General features: G+C 42.4%; 2 protein-coding genes across 2 annotated transcripts; one reads left to right on the top strand and one right to left on the bottom strand.

Moving 5' to 3' along the window:
* Window positions 1-3,853: 3,853 nt before the first annotated feature.
* Window positions 3,854-6,688, top strand: LOC132435627 (lithostathine-like). Its single transcript, XM_060027733.1, has 6 exons — window positions 3,854-3,887; window positions 4,185-4,292; window positions 4,868-4,986; window positions 5,198-5,335; window positions 5,976-6,102; window positions 6,370-6,688. Exons 2-6 carry the CDS (start codon window positions 4,217-4,219, stop codon window positions 6,435-6,437), a joined length of 528 nt encoding a protein of 175 aa, XP_059883716.1. The 5' UTR covers window positions 3,854-3,887; window positions 4,185-4,216; the 3' UTR covers window positions 6,438-6,688.
* A 5,122-nt stretch (window positions 6,689-11,810) lies between these two features.
* Window positions 11,811-14,645, bottom strand: LOC132435626 (lithostathine-like). Its single transcript, XM_060027732.1, has 6 exons — window positions 14,612-14,645; window positions 14,207-14,314; window positions 13,513-13,631; window positions 13,164-13,301; window positions 12,397-12,523; window positions 11,811-12,129 (listed from the first exon to the last, which is right to left on the bottom strand). Exons 2-6 carry the CDS (start codon window positions 14,280-14,282, stop codon window positions 12,062-12,064), a joined length of 528 nt encoding a protein of 175 aa, XP_059883715.1. The 5' UTR covers window positions 14,283-14,314; window positions 14,612-14,645; the 3' UTR covers window positions 11,811-12,061.
* Window positions 14,646-15,442: the final 797 nt, after the last annotated feature.

The following is a 15,442-nucleotide window of genomic DNA, read 5'->3' as shown; positions in this document are numbered from 1 at the left end:
GTGCAAGTGTTGTTTGTTTTATATGGATGCCTCCATACCTTTCCTCAGTGTGTGCTGGGCAGATCGCTTAGATAGGGGGTGTGATTGTGGTTGTGGTGACCAGAGCCTGCACTTGACATTGAGCAGGTCTCCTCTTTGCTCTGTGGTTGTCACAGCCCTGTTGGGACATGGTCTGCTCCCCAGTTGTTGGATAGAAACCCCCATATCCATTTCCAAGCTTTGGTGTGAGGTAGGCAGGACTGGAGCACTCCTGCTGGGAGAGGAGTCACTTAGTATTCCTCTGCAGGAGCTGTCCACTGGGAAGTGTGGTCTGTGGTGTCACCTGTCACCCTTGGTGTGGCCTCACAAAGGACTGTTGATGACATTGCCCTTGGCCCAGCCTCAACCACGGGAATGCAGGCAATCATCCTGGGTGTGCCTCAGGGCTTGTGCTCACAAAGCCACCAGCGCAGACCCACAGGTGCACATCCACTGAAATCTGGCTCTGGGACCACAGGAGTCACATCTGAAACCAAAAAGCATGGTGCTCCAAATACTGCTTAAAGACTTCTGGTGGACTACTAAGTCTGCTTAACTGAGCAAATAAGTGTAGGGTCATTTGTGGTATAGTCTGATGGTACTAGACAAATCATGACCCAGTTGAATACTTCCTAGATCTGTAACTCAGAATGTTAGTGTTTAATGCTTTGCCAAGCACTTTTTGTTTTATGTCATGTATTATAGAGTGTTAGAGCTAAGTGTCATTATAGATCATTTAATCCTAATGGGAAATCATGTAAAACAGATACCAGGAAGAGAGTTCAAGGGTTTAGCTCACAGCAAAGATTTTGGGGCTAGTGGAAAATAGGAATGAAGTATTAATAAAGCTAAAGGTAGAAAAACATAGATAGGAGGAAGTGTTTTCAATAACTGCCAGTGTTTGCAAATCACCTTCCTGGGCTGGAAAGGGCATTGATAGGCTGTCTCTCTTAAAAAACGAGGGGCAGCATAGACACATAGCTAAGAAGAGGTATAACAGAAATTAAAATCCAGTTTACCAACTTCCAGTCCATTTCCTTTTCCACTTTATACCCATTGTTGAGCTAAAGCTGTACAAAGGATGGTAAAGGTCATAAGTCGGTGAGTTACAAAATCAGACCAATGCTGGAAAGACCCCAAGGTTTCCCACATCAACCTGCTGATGTGATCAAAATCCCATCTGCTTGAGAACTTAAATCCTCTTGAAGCTGAAAGCCAAGAGTTTTCCCTCATGCTCAAGTCATTCAGTCCTCCTGACAACACAGTGCTGAGAGTTATGGAAAAGGACCTTATTTCCTTAAGGGAATGTTATTTTTTCTTATTAAATCATTGAGTCCATCTTGTGGTTCTTAGGGGGGAAGATTGTTTACATTTTGTGTTTGATTTCTGGTTTTTGTCATTTCTGAAATTTTGGCAGAAAAATGGCACAAAGGACACTTCCCTAGAGGGGACAATGTTTACCTGTTCCTCTTTCTGTCTTCTGGCTCTCCCATGAGAGTGACCCTCCCCTAGGGAATGTTATCACTTTTAATTTAGTTACAAGTAGTCAAATTGATAGTAGTTTGGGATTTTTTTCCTGTTTTCTTGTATTTAGGTGAAATATGTGGGCTTCCCTGGTGACGCAGTGCTGGAGAGTTCGCCTGCCTACGCAGTGGGCACGGGTTCGTGCCCCGATCCAGGAAGATCCCACATGCTGTTGAGCGGCTGGGCCCGTGAGACATGGCCACTGAGCCTGCACGTCCAGAGCCTGTGCTCCGCAACGGGAGAGGCCACAAAAAAAAAAAAAAAAAAGAGTCAGTTTTTGAAAAATAGGTCAAAAATTCAGCAATGCCCTCTTCTCATTCCTTCTACCCCATGAATCCAGCCCTCTCCACCAATGTGAGTGACTCTAAAGACAATGGCTAATGAATACGTGGTTTTGCTATGAGAGAGGAAGAAGAAAGGAACAGTGCACTTACTGACTCTGAATCAGGCTGGGGCTGCTGCCATTGCCTTCATTCATCAAATTGGAATGATATCCTATAGGGCTACCTTCACTCATTTAGTTTTCCCAGGATTAGGGAATATGGTCACTGACACAGCCCAGAGCCTTGGGTGAGCTCTTATATTCCTTTGCAAGACACACCCATATTTAGAGCGAAGAGACGGATGGAAGTTTCAGTCACCCACCTTAAGGTGTTGGAGGGCAGGATGCCTGTCAATTTAACTATGACAGTTTTACCACAAGAAAGAAATGTGAAAATTCTGTCATTATCAAAAGTGAGTTCATATTTCACAATTGTCCTCCAAAGGCATACTTTATTAATCAAGACCCTATTACAATTTACTCACTAGGATAGATTGTTATATCTTTTCAGAGTCTTTTAATCTAAATGGTATCTTTTCCCACAACACTGTGTTTCTCAGGAAGTCAAGAAGCATGGGCCATTCTGTGTTTCTGATTGCTATTATTTACTTTTTCTCAAATAATTCTTTTACTGTAGCAAGATTACTTCTCAACTCATGCTATCTATATTTCCATGAAATATTGTTTTTTCACACTTGAATTTCCACTGAGCTCTAAATATAGTTATGGCTTTGCATTTAAATATTTTTCGTGAAGTAAGTTCTTTTTTCTTTGTAACAAAAGAATCTGTTGGTTGTCCTATCCTTCCTGTTAGATTATTTGTGTGTTCTACTGACTTTTGGATTCTGAGGACATGAATCAATTACAAGCTCAGTTGCATTGACTGCATCTCACACAAGCTGGCCTATAAAAACCACTTGAGAGTCAGGGTCTGCAGAGAATTCCAGCTTAACATATTCCCAGACTGACCAAAATAAACCTGAGCCACTTAGCATGTATCGCATCCTTGCCAAAATTGCCAACTCAGAAGTAAACATGACTAAGGAATTTTACTTCTTACTAAGAAGTAAACATGAAGCTGATCACCCTTTCAAGTAGAATGCAAAAATAAGTGACCCTTCTTCTACAGCCAAATGATAGTTTGCGAGGCAGTTGTCAGCAGCCCAGGGGAGTGAGCACCTTGATGAAGTAGAGATCTAACTTACATGCAATGTAGGATCAGGTCTACAATTTCATCCATCTCTTGCTCTTACCCTTGCTTAACCCTCTCTCATTCTTCCTTTGATTCTGCATCATTTGACTCTAGTCCTCCTAGGCTTGAAATTCCTCCATTGCCTCTTATTATATCACATTATTTTTATCCATCAAGGAAGTTCCATCTCTCAGAAGATCAGCAAGGCAAGTTTCCACATTTCATTTTCCTTAAGATTTTGGCTCATCTATTGAGTTGTGAGATGATTATGAAGTTGCTTTAAACCTAGCTACCATGTAGAAGAGGCAACACTGAACCACCGTCTCCTCTTACTTTCATTTCCTTCTCTGACCTCACTTATCTGTGACACTTGTCATCCCCATACTCACCTCCACTTATCATCCAACATTTATTTAATTCTACTGAACAATTTAAAAGAAATACATGTGTATGCCTGCAGGAGTGAGCACTTGAGACATCAACCAGAAGAAATACTCCAGTAGATGTGCCCCTTAAAAGTTAATACCACATTTTGTGCCACAGTTGCCTATCAGGGAAGAGTCGGGGAAAGAATAAACTTCAACTGTTCCTGGAAAAAGTGCTGACCTGTTAATGAGAAACAGGCAATATCTGTGGCAATTCCCAGGCTTTGCTGGGAAGAGACTCCTCCCCATGGCAGGAATCTCCTTGAACCAAAGCCAGGCCCTTCCCATGACCCCTGTCCTGGCTCCCCGATCCTGTTATTCATTTAAGTGCCACTCCCTCAAATCCTCTTATAAAAACCCCGTCTTTTCTGCCCCGACAAACCAGTGCAGATCCCTTGCAAGAGAAGTAAGTAGGTGCTGAGACAAGATGACACCCCTGACAGGAGTTTCACCTCACATATTTCAGGGAAGGTATACAAGGATCCCTGTCCTCAGAGAATGCAGGAGCTCTGAGAGCAGGCAAAGGCAGTCCTGGGAGGCCCCAGGTGTAGTAGGATATATAGATTTTCAGATTCTTTCCAGAACTATGGAAGGGGATGGAAGCCATTAAGATGGATTTATTCCTAGGGAACTAGACAGAGGAAAAGACAAGAGGTACAACAGGGGGTTTCTCACAGTCTCTCTCTGACCACCCTTTTTGTAGTTCTCTGGTTGTCTCCGCACATCACAGACAAAATGATGCCTTCCATGGGCGTCCCCAGCCTGTCCTGGATGCTGCTCTCCTGCCTGATGCTCCTGTCTCAAGTCCAAGGTGAGACTTTTCTGCCTCTAGCACTGGGTTCCCAGTGTTTGCTCAGGGCCAAGAAGAGGAGGAAAGCTCCTGTGTGCCTCCCGTGGTAATGGTACATCCCCACACAACAACACTGCCTGCAATTCCTGCATCATCATCCTTCCTTCAGGGTAACTAGTGGTGGGAGGTACCTCAGTGGTCCAGTAACAGTGGGATGAGATGATTCTCAATTTTCAGTAGAGTCTAATTTATGTGGGTATATTAAGGAGGGAAAGCATAGAGTGTCAGTAATGAGATGAGTAGAAGGAGAATGACTGGAGGATCCAGTGTAGAAACAGTCAGCCAAGACGAGGAGAAGGCTTGGACTTTTGAATAAGGCAGATGAATAAAAAGAAAACAGACCATCTCCCAATTACTAGGTCTACTTTATGATTAAGAAAAACTCCTGGAAATATTGGCACTGGTGACAGGCAGTCAGGAGTTTGGTGTCACTGCCTCAAGCTGTGGCACCACAGATATTCCTCAAGGTCACCTCCCCACTCCAATACCCTCTCTCCATTTTGCCCCATCCCTCTCCTTTATTTCTTCCTCGCCAGGGGAAGATTCCCAGAAGAAACTGCCCTCTGCACGGATCAGCTGTCCGAGAGGCTCCATGGCCTATGCGTCCTACTGCTATGCCTTGTTTACAACACCTAAAACCTGGATGAGTGCAAACGTGAGTGCTGGGATTTGCAGTTCGGGCTGGTAAGGAGAAGCAAATTAGAGACAGGGTTTGGGGGCTGGGAGTTCCATTCTCTAGAGTTTCTTGAGGGTGAGAATGAGCACCTCATCTTTTGCAAACACAACTCCTTCTCACCTACCTTGTTCCTGCCCTTCCCTCAGTGAGGGTCTCAAGCTCCTCCCCAGTCTCTCCCTTCTCCACACAGATGGCTTGCCAGAAGAGATCCTCAGGACAACTTGTGTCTGTGCTCAGTGGGGCTGAGGGATCCTTCGTGGCCGCCCTGGTCAAGAACAACTTGAAAACCGTCTCAGATGTCTGGATTGGGCTCCATGACCCCACAGAGGTACGCTTACATCCTCTCTAATCTGTTACCTTCCAGGATGCTATGGCCACACAGGCCTGCTCGCTGTCCCCTGTGCCTGCCTAGGAAATAACGTAGAGATCCCTAGAGCTTGGAGGTCGAGGGGGTAATTGAAGAATGGAGGGCCTTGAGACCAGCTGCAGAGCTGAGTTCTGTGCAGGTCTCCAGTCTCCAGCTAAGGTTAATGTGCCTCTTGTCAAGCTTTTACACAATTCACACACCACGTCTTGATTCAGTTTGCTGTGCATCCCTGAGTCTGTACATGTTGCCCTTAGCAAGTGCTAAATGAGTATTTAGGATTGATGCATTTTTCCCTTATAAAACATATGTTGTCTTGGAGGTTCAGAGGGTAATCACAAATGTACCACCAAGTGTAGTTCACACAGTGTCAAGTTACTCTGAGGGGTTCTATTCGTCTTTGTGATTATTGACTTTTGAATTTGCCAATAGAAGCAAAGAGTTAGGGATTGTTTCCCAGAGGAGAGCTGTTGGGCATCACCTGGTAGAGCAGAACTAATTCCATGATGCTGGGGAGGGTACCAGGTGTTCCAGCTGAGGGAATCGTGCCAGGAGACCTCTAAAGGCCTTTCCAATTCACCTGACTCCATCCTCTGCTCTATAGGGCTCTGAGCCCAATGGCAGTGGATGGGAGTGGAGTAACACTGATGTGCTCAATTACGTTGCCTGGGAGAAAGATCCCTCCACCAGCTCATCCCCTGGTTATTGTGGGAGCCTGTCCAGAAACTCAGGTAGGAAACAGAGGAGGTCACTTCTTTCCAGCCTTTTCCATCCCCTCATCCCCTATTTCTGGGTCTGGTCTTCAGAGAATCCCCCTGGGATGGAACTGTTCATCTGTTCCCATCTCCTCTCACCTCTCCTTTCTTTCTCTCTCTTTCCTCTGGAGTGGGACCCTGGTGACTTTGAGGGAGAGCCTTTGAGTCCTAGGCCAGAAGCTGGGATGTGTCCCCATTGGTTTCTCACCAGCTCCATTCACTTGAGCTCTTCTGTCTCTTCAGGCTATCTGAAGTGGAGAGATTATAACTGTTCTGTGAACTTACCCTATGTCTGCAAGTTCAAGGGCTAAGTCAGATGGGAAGTCACTAGCCTGAGTCTGGTGTGCAGCTCATCATGGACTTGGAACCAAGAGTGAAGACCTATCCCGGAAAGGGGAATCCTCCCCACACCCCCAACCTGACCCCCTCATTCTGGCCTTCCCTGTCTCTCAGCCTCATTTCAGGCATTTGTGTGTGTGTGTGTGTGTGTGTGTGTGTGTGTGTGTATGCATAGCATGGCCTGAGGTCTTGTAGAACAGTAATAAATATCTTATTCCAAACTTACCTGCTTTTGTGCTCTTGTCTTATAACAAGACTCTGAGGAAGATGTTTGTATGGGAAGAATCTAGGGGTGGCCTCTGTCAAGTTTCATCCAATTTCCTTGGAAAATGACTGAATGTACATTCCCACCAGTGTATTTGTGATGAGTATGTAGGCCCTGTTCCCTTAGGAATTGGGTTGTGTTATACAAAGGCATTGCTTCCCCACACACTATACTGCCCATTCCTCCTGATGGTATGACACAAGCAGCCTTCGTGTGGTCCCATGCTATTTATTATAGAATGCACTTCTGAAATCATTTGCTGTGAAGGATCATGAAGGATCTATTCCTTTTCTTTAATGTGAAATCCACCTTGGATCATGACTTCTATAAAATATAGTCAAGAATAAATTACTTGGACTGACATGCAGATCATTGGGAGTTGTCACTCTCTTTATTAAAACAGGAAAAAATCTGAATAATTTTAACACCAACAACTTTTCCTGGGGTAATCTCCTTTTCTTGGGCAATCTGCCGAGGCACCCCATTACATAGATACCTTCTCATTTCTGCTTACTTGGATCAGAACTGCTAGATCTATAAACTTTTAGAAACATGAAATTGCAATTTGGACAACTTGTTGGATGCTGAGTGTGGATTGGCTTTATGAGTAAGAGACTCCTGGAGGCCCCTGTCTAGGGAGTCTCCACTCTCTCATGGCTTTTTCTTTCTGGGAACCCACCAGATTATTATGGTGAAGAGATAAGTAACCATTCTGAAATATGTTCAGATAAAGACACCATAAATAAGGAACTCTTCAGGTCAATATTCTTGATATACATGGTTGAAAATATCCTCAACAAAGTATTAGCAACTCGAATTCAACAGAACATTGAATGTATAATACACCCTGAACAAGTGGTTCTTATTCCTCGGATGCAAGTATGTTTCAACATATGCAAATCAATCAACAGTGTACATCACATTAATAGAATAAAGGGTAAATAGCACACAATCATCAATAGATATAGAAAAAGCTTACGGAATCTGTGGTACAACACAGTGGCTATAGTTAGCAATAAGATATTGTGCACTTAAAAAACTGTTTAAAAAAAAAGAAACTATTAGGAGTGTAGTTCTCATGTTAAGTGTTGTTACCACAGAAACAAAGAAACAAACCAAGAAGCGGGACATAAGGAAACTTTCAAAGGTGATGGATATATTTACTACCTTGTTTGCAGTGATGGTAACACATATGTATACATATGTCCAAATTATCCAAGTTATATACATTATGTGCAGATATCTGTATTTACCAACTATTCCTCAATAAAGCTGTAATAAAAGTGGAACACAATCAAGGAACTATGGAGCACCACTACTGCCGAGATCCTGGATTTAATACAGAGTGCCTGGAATCATTGTCATTATTGGTTTTTTTTAATCGTGCCATCCCTAAATGAGCTTTTTTTTGTTTTTCTTTCAATATCTAGGTTGAAAAATTCTGAATTCTTCTAGAGGAAATCAAGAAAATCTTAAAATCTACTATATCTATCTTAAAAAATTAATCTATATTAAAAATACATTCTTACAAAGAAAAGTTTAGGTCTAGAGTGTTTTTGGAAGAGTCCTACCAAACTACCCCAAAACACATATTTTAAATATTATATACAGGCTTGTAGAGAATAAAGGGAAAATACTTCCTAACTCTGACAGATAATAATAGAAAAAATTCCTTACGGAAAGGAAAAGATATACTTTTACCTAGTTTCAGATGTAATGGGTGATTCTCTCTTTGAAGAAAGATTGCCTATCTTAAAAGGGTATAGGAAACTTGCTAAATGTCAATTAAGGAAAGTAGACACTGTCAATTCATCTGATCTATTTATTTAAGAATGAAAACCTCCATATGTAGTATCATCAGATTTGGCAAATATGCAATATCTGTCAAGTTGAGCAAAGATGTAATATTTGATATACACTAATACCAAGAAACTATTTGTGGCTTATCTGAAATTCAAATTTAGCTAGGAGTCCTCTATTTTATCTGGCAAATATACCTATGTAGCAATGCTGAGTGGCTCTTGGCTCACATAGAAGATTTTGACCAAGGTGACATCCCCCTTTCAGATGGGGCAATTGGCCAAATATTTTTACACAAGATATGAGGCTGAGAATGTGTCGGAAATGAGGTAGTGAGTAGTATAATGGTCTAAAAATATTTAGGTTCAATGAAAATTTCAACCGTCTTCACTCATGTAAGTGGTTCTTTTCAAATAAATCATCATTTATTCACTCTTTTTATTTATTCAAAAAATATGAGTAGAGACCCCACAGGATATTAAGCCTTCCCAACTCTAGTCCCGACTGAGGCCAGAGCATGTTTCCAGGACACAGGACAGAAAACCCACTGGGCATTTCTTGCAAGTACTCAGGAAAGTGATACCATTCAGCAACTATAGGGATAAGGAACTAATTGTGTGGTCCATGAAATGCTGCTAGTCCTCAAACTGTTTGTTGCCATACCTGTGCAAGATAACTACAGAAATCCAGGGTAAAATTTTAGAAGTTTTTATAGCAATTTGGCAGATTAGTTTTGTCTATGAAATCTAAAATTTTATAAATGGTTTCTTAACATATGTAACTCTTTTTTTATATTTCAATTTTAGTAATTCATTTTTAAAAAGGCTTTAATTCTTAGAATAGTTTTAGATGTATGGAATTATTGAAATGGTAATGCAGGGACTTACCACTTGATACAACTGATGAACCATACTGATACAGTATTACTGATAATTCTAATTGAAATATTATTGACATACAATATTACATTAGTTTCAGCTGTACTACATAATGATTGGATATTTGCATACATTATAAAATGATCAGCATGATAAGTCTAGTAATCATCTGTCTCCATACAAAGTTATTATAATATTATTGACCATATTCCTATATATTGCATCCCCATGGCTTATTTATTTTATAACTGGAGGTTTGCACCTCTTAATCCCCTTCCCATATTTCACACCCCTTACCACTGGCAACTTCCTGTTTGTTCTCTGTATCTATGAATGCTTTTATTTCTTTTCATTTGTCTGCTTTATATTTTAGAAGTCACATATAAGTAAGGTTATATTGTATTTGTCTTTCTCTGATTTAATTCACTTGGCACAATACCCTCTAGATTTATACATATTGTCACAAAATCTTTCAGTTTTTTTCGTGTCTAAGTAATATTCTATTATATAAATTTTATACATATAAAATATATATTCCTCATCTTCTTTATCCATTAATATGTTGATGAATAGTTAGGTTTATTCTGTGCATTAGCCATTGTAAATAATGCAGCAATGAACATTGGAGTGTACCTACCTTTTCAAATTAGTGTTTTTCTTTTCTTCAGGTAAACACCCAGAGGTGAATTTGCTGGATTACCTGGAAGTCCTAGTTTTAATTTTGTGAAATAATGTTTTCCATAGTGGCTGTACCAATTACATACCCACCAACTGTGCATGAGCGCTCTTTTCTCCACCTCCTCACTAACACTTGTAATTTGTTGTCTTTTTGATGATACCCATTATGCCAGGTGTGAGGTGGTGCCTTTTTGTGGTTTTGATTTGCATGTCCATGATGGTTAGTGATGCTAAGCATCTTTTCATATGCCTATTGGCTGTCTTCTTTGGAAAAATATCTACTCAGATCCTCTGCCCATTTTTTAATCAGAGTACTTGATTTTTGTTGATGTTGAGTTGTATAAGTTCTTCGAGTATGTTGGACATTGACCCCCTATTGCAAATATTTTCTCGCAGTTAGAAGGCTGTTTTTCTGTTTTGTTGATAGTTTCCTTCACTGTGGAAAAGCTTTTTATTTTGTCCTAGTCGCATTTGATTATTTTTGCTTTTGTTTCACTTGTATGAGGAGACAGATCCATAAATATATTGTTAAGAAGGATGTCACAGGGCTTCCCTGGTGGTGCAGTGGTTGAGAATCTGCCTGCCAATGCAGAGGACAGGGGTTTGAGTGGTGTTCTGGGAAGATCCCACATGCCACAGAGCAACTAGTCCCATAAGCCACAATTACTGAGCCTGTGCGTCTGGAGCCTGTGCTCCACAACAAGAGAGGCCGCGATAGTGAGAGGCCCACACACCGCAATGAGGAGTGGTCCCCACTTGCCGCAACTATAGAAAGCCTTTGCACAAAAACGAAGAGCCAACACAGCCATATATAAATAAATAAATAAATAAATAAATAAATATATATATATATATATATATATATATATATATATATATTTTAAAAGCAAAATTCCTTTAAAAAAAAAAAAGAAGGATGTCACAGACTATACTCCCTATGTTTTTCTACTAGCAGTTTTATTGTTTCAGGTATTAAATGCAAGTTTTTTATGCATATTGATTTCAATTTTGTATATGTGTGAGAAAGCAGTCCTGTTTGATTCTTTTGCATGAATCTGTCAGTTTTCCAACACCAGTGTTGAAGACACTGTCTTTTTCCCACTGTAAATTCTGGACTTCATTGTTGAAGATTAATTGACCATATAAGTATGGGTTTAGTTTAAGGCTGTCTATTCTGTTCAATGGACCTATATGTCTGTTTTTTTTGAGTACAATATTCTTTTCATTACTGTTCCTTTGTAGTAAAGTTTGGGATCACGGAGTGCCATACCTACAGTTTGCTTCTTTCTTAAAACAATGACAACTGCCAATGATCTGCATGTCAGTCCAAGTAATTTATTCTTGACTATATTTTATAAAAGTCATGATCCAAGGTGGATTTCACATTAAAGAAAAGGAATAGATCCTTCATGATCCTTCACAGCAAATGATTTCAGAAGTGCATTCTATAATAAATAGCATGGGACCACACGAAGGCTGCTTGTGTCATACCATCAGGAGGAATGGGCAGTATAGTGTGTGGGGAAGCAATGCCTTTGTATAACACAACCCAATTCCTAAGGGAACAGGGCCTACATACTCATCACAAATACACTGGTGGGAATGTACATTCAGTCATTTTCCAAGGAAATTGGATGAAACTTGACAGAGGCCACCCCTAGATTCTTCCCATACAAACATCTTCCTCAGAGTCTTGTTATAAGACAAGAGCACAAAAGCAGGTAAGTTTGGAATAAGATATTTATTACTGTTCTACAAGACCTCAGGCCATGCTATGCATACACACACACACACACACACACACACACACACACACAAATGCCTGAAATGAGGCTGAGAGACAGGGAAGGCCAGAATGAGGGGGTCAGGTTGGGGGTGTGGGGAGGATTCCCCTTTCCGGGATAGGTCTTCACTCTTGGTTCCAAGTCCATGATGAGCTGCACACCAGACTCAGGCTAGTGACTTCCCATCTGACTTAGCCCTTGAACTTGCAGACATAGGGTAAGTTCACAGAACAGTTATAATCTCTCCACTTCAGATAGCCTGAAGAGACAGAAGAGCTCAAGTGAATGGAGCTGGTGAGAAACCAATGGGGACACATCCCAGCTTCTGGCCTAGGACTCAAAGGCTCTCCCTCAAAGTCACCAGGGTCCCACTCCAGAGGAAAGAGAGAGAAAGAAAGGAGAGGTGAGAGGAGATGGGAACAGATGAACAGTTCCATCCCAGGGGGATTCTCTGAAGACCAGACCCAGAAATAGGGGATGAGGGGATGGAAAAGGCTGGAAAGAAGTGACCTCCTCTGTTTCCTACCTGAGTTTCTGGACAGGCTCCCACAATAACCAGGGGATGAGCTGGTGGAGGGATCTTTCTCCCAGGCAACGTAATTGAGCACATCAGTGTTACTCCACTCCCATCCACTGCCATTGGGCTCAGAGCCCTATAGAGCAGAGGATGGAGTCAGGTGAATTGGAAAGGCCTTTAGAGGTCTCCTGGCACGATTCCCTCAGCTGGAACACCTGGTACCCTCCCCAGCATCATGGAATTAGTTCTGCTCTACCAGGTGATGCCCAACAGCTCTCCTCTGGGAAACAATCCCTAACTCTTTGCTTCTATTGGCAAATTCAAAAGTCAATAATCACAAAGACGAATAGAACCCCTCAGAGTAACTTGACACTGTGTGAACTACACTTGGTGGTACATTTGTGATTACCCTCTGAACCTCCAAGACAACATATGTTTTATAAGGGAAAAATGCATCAATCCTAAATACTCATTTAGCACTTGCTAAGGGCAACATGTACAGACTCAGGGATGCACAGCAAACTGAATCAAGACGTGGTGTGTGAATTGTGTAAAAGCTTGACAAGAGGCACATTAACCTTAGCTGGAGACTGGAGACCTGCACAGAACTCAGCTCTGCAGCTGGTCTCAAGGCCCTCCATTCTTCAATTACCCCCTCGACCTCCAAGCTCTAGGGATCTCTACGTTATTTCCTAGGCAGGCACAGGGGACAGCGAGCAGGCCTGTGTGGCCATAGCATCCTGGAAGGTAACAGATTAGAGAGGATGTAAGCGTACCTCTGTGGGGTCATGGAGCCCAATCCAGACATCTGAGACGGTTTTCAAGTTGTTCTTGACCAGGGCGGCCACGAAGGATCCCTCAGCCCCACTGAGCACAGACACAAGTTGTCCTGAGGATCTCTTCTGGCAAGCCATCTGTGTGGAGAAGGGAGAGACTGGGGAGGAGCTTGAGACCCTCACTGAGGGAAGGGCAGGAACAAGGTAGGTGAGAAGGAGTTGTGTTTGCAAAAGATGAGGTGCTCATTCTCACCCTCAAGAAACTCTAGAGAATGGAACTCCCAGCCCCCAAACCCTGTCTCTAATTTGCTTCTCCTTACCAGCCCGAACTGCAAATCCCAGCACTCACGTTTGCACTCATCCAGGTTTTAGGTGTTGTAAACAAGGCATAGCAGTAGGACGCATAGGCCATGGAGCCTCTCGGACAGCTGATCCGTGCAGAGGGCAGTTTCTTCTGGGAATCTTCCCCTGGCGAGGAAGAAATAAAGGAGAGGGATGGGGCAAAATGGAGAGAGGGTATTGGAGTGGGGAGGTGACCTTGAGGAATATCTGTGGTGCCACAGCTTGAGGCAGTGACACCAAACTCCTGACTGCCTGTCACCAGTGCCAATATTTCCAGGAGTTTTTCTTAATCATAAAGTAGACCTAGTAATTGGGAGATGGTCTGTTTTCTTTTTATTCATCTGCCTTATTCAAAAGTCCAAGCCTTCTCCTCGTCTTGGCTGACTGTTTCTACACTGGATCCTCCAGTCATTCTCCTTCTACTCATCTCATTACTGACACTCTATGCTTTCCCTCCTTAATATACCCACATAAATTAGACTCTACTGAAAATTGAGAATCATCTCATCCCACTGTTACTGGACCACTGAGGTACCTCCCACCACTAGTTACCCTGAAGGAAGGATGATGATGCAGGAATTGCAGGCAGTGTTGTTGTGTGGGGATGTACCATTACCACGGGAGGCACACAGGAGCTTTCCTCCTCTTCTTGGCCCTGAGCAAACACTGGGAACCCAGTGCTAGAGGCAGAAAAGTCTCACCTTGGACTTGAGACAGGAGCATCAGGCAGGAGAGCAGCATCCAGGACAGGCTGGGGACGCCCATGGAAGGCATCATTTTGTCTGTGATGTGCGGAGACAACCAGAGAACTACAAAAAGGGTGGTCAGAGAGAGACTGTGAGAAACCCCCTGTTGTACCTCTTGTCTTTTCCTCTGTCTAGTTCCCTAGGAATAAATCCATCTTAATGGCTTCCATCCCCTTCCATAGTTCTGGAAAGAATCTGAAAATCTATATATCCTACTACACCTGGGGCCTCCCAGGACTGCCTTTGCCTGCTCTCAGAGCTCCTGCATTCTCTGAGGACAGGGATCCTTGTATACCTTCCCTGAAATATGTGAGGTGAAACTCCTGTCAGGGGTGTCATCTTGTCTCAGCACCTACTTACTTCTCTTGCAAGGGATCTGCACTGGTTTGTCGGGGCAGAAAAGACGGGGTTTTTATAAGAGGATTTGAGGGAGTGGCACTTAAATGAATAACAGGATCGGGGAGCCAGGACAGGGGTCATGGGAAGGGCCTGGCTTTGGTTCAAGGAGATTCCTGCCATGGGGAGGAGTCTCTTCCCAGCAAAGCCTGGGAATTGCCACAGATATTGCCTGTTTCTCATTAACAGGTCAGCACTTTTTCCAGGAACAGTTGAAGTTTATTCTTTCCCCGACTCTTCCCTGATAGGCAACTGTGGCACAAAATGTGGTATTAACTTTTAAGGGGCACATCTACTGGAGTATTTCTTCTGGTTGATGTCTCAAGTGCTCACTCCTGCAGGCATACACATGTATTTCTTTTAAATTGTTCAGTAGAATTAAATAAATGTTGGATGATAAGTGGAGGTGAGTATGGGGATGACAAGTGTCACAGATAAGTGAGGTCAGAGAAGGAAATGAAAGTAAGAGGAGACGGTGGTTCAGTGTTGCCTCTTCTACATGGTAGCTAGGTTTAAAGCAACTTCATAATCATCTCACAACTCAATAGATGAGCCAAAATCTTAAGGAAAATGAAATGTGGAAACTTGCCTTGCTGATCTTCTGAGAGATGGAACTTCCTTGATGGATAAAAATAATGTGATATAATAAGAGGCAATGGAGGAATTTCAAGCCTAGGAGGACTAGAGTCAAATGATGCAGAATCAAAGGAAGAATGAGAGAGGGTTAAGCAAGGGTAAGAGCAAGAGATGGATGAAATTGTAGACCTGATCCTACATTGCATGTAAGTTAGATCT

Source organism: Delphinus delphis, chromosome 12 (genome assembly GCF_949987515.2).
Source record: "Delphinus delphis chromosome 12, mDelDel1.2, whole genome shotgun sequence".
Taxonomy (NCBI): Eukaryota; Metazoa; Chordata; class Mammalia; order Artiodactyla; family Delphinidae; genus Delphinus; species Delphinus delphis.
The sequence above is the reverse complement of the archived record's forward strand: the minus strand, read 5'-3'. Positions and strand labels throughout refer to the sequence as shown.

Coding starts and splice junctions, on each gene's coding strand:
- LOC132435627 (XM_060027733.1), top strand. CDS start 4,217: ATGATGCCTTCCATGGGCGTCCCCAGCCTGTCCTGGATGCTGCTCTCC. Junction 5,336..5,975: donor GGCTCCATGACCCCACAGAG/GTACGCTTACAT, acceptor TCTGCTCTATAG/GGCTCTGAGCCCAATGGCAG. Junction 6,103..6,369: donor GAGCCTGTCCAGAAACTCAG/GTAGGAAACAGA, acceptor CTGTCTCTTCAG/GCTATCTGAAGTGGAGAGAT.
- LOC132435626 (XM_060027732.1), bottom strand. CDS start 14,282: ATGATGCCTTCCATGGGCGTCCCCAGCCTGTCCTGGATGCTGCTCTCC. Junction 12,524..13,163: donor GGCTCCATGACCCCACAGAG/GTACGCTTACAT, acceptor TCTGCTCTATAG/GGCTCTGAGCCCAATGGCAG. Junction 12,130..12,396: donor GAGCCTGTCCAGAAACTCAG/GTAGGAAACAGA, acceptor CTGTCTCTTCAG/GCTATCTGAAGTGGAGAGAT.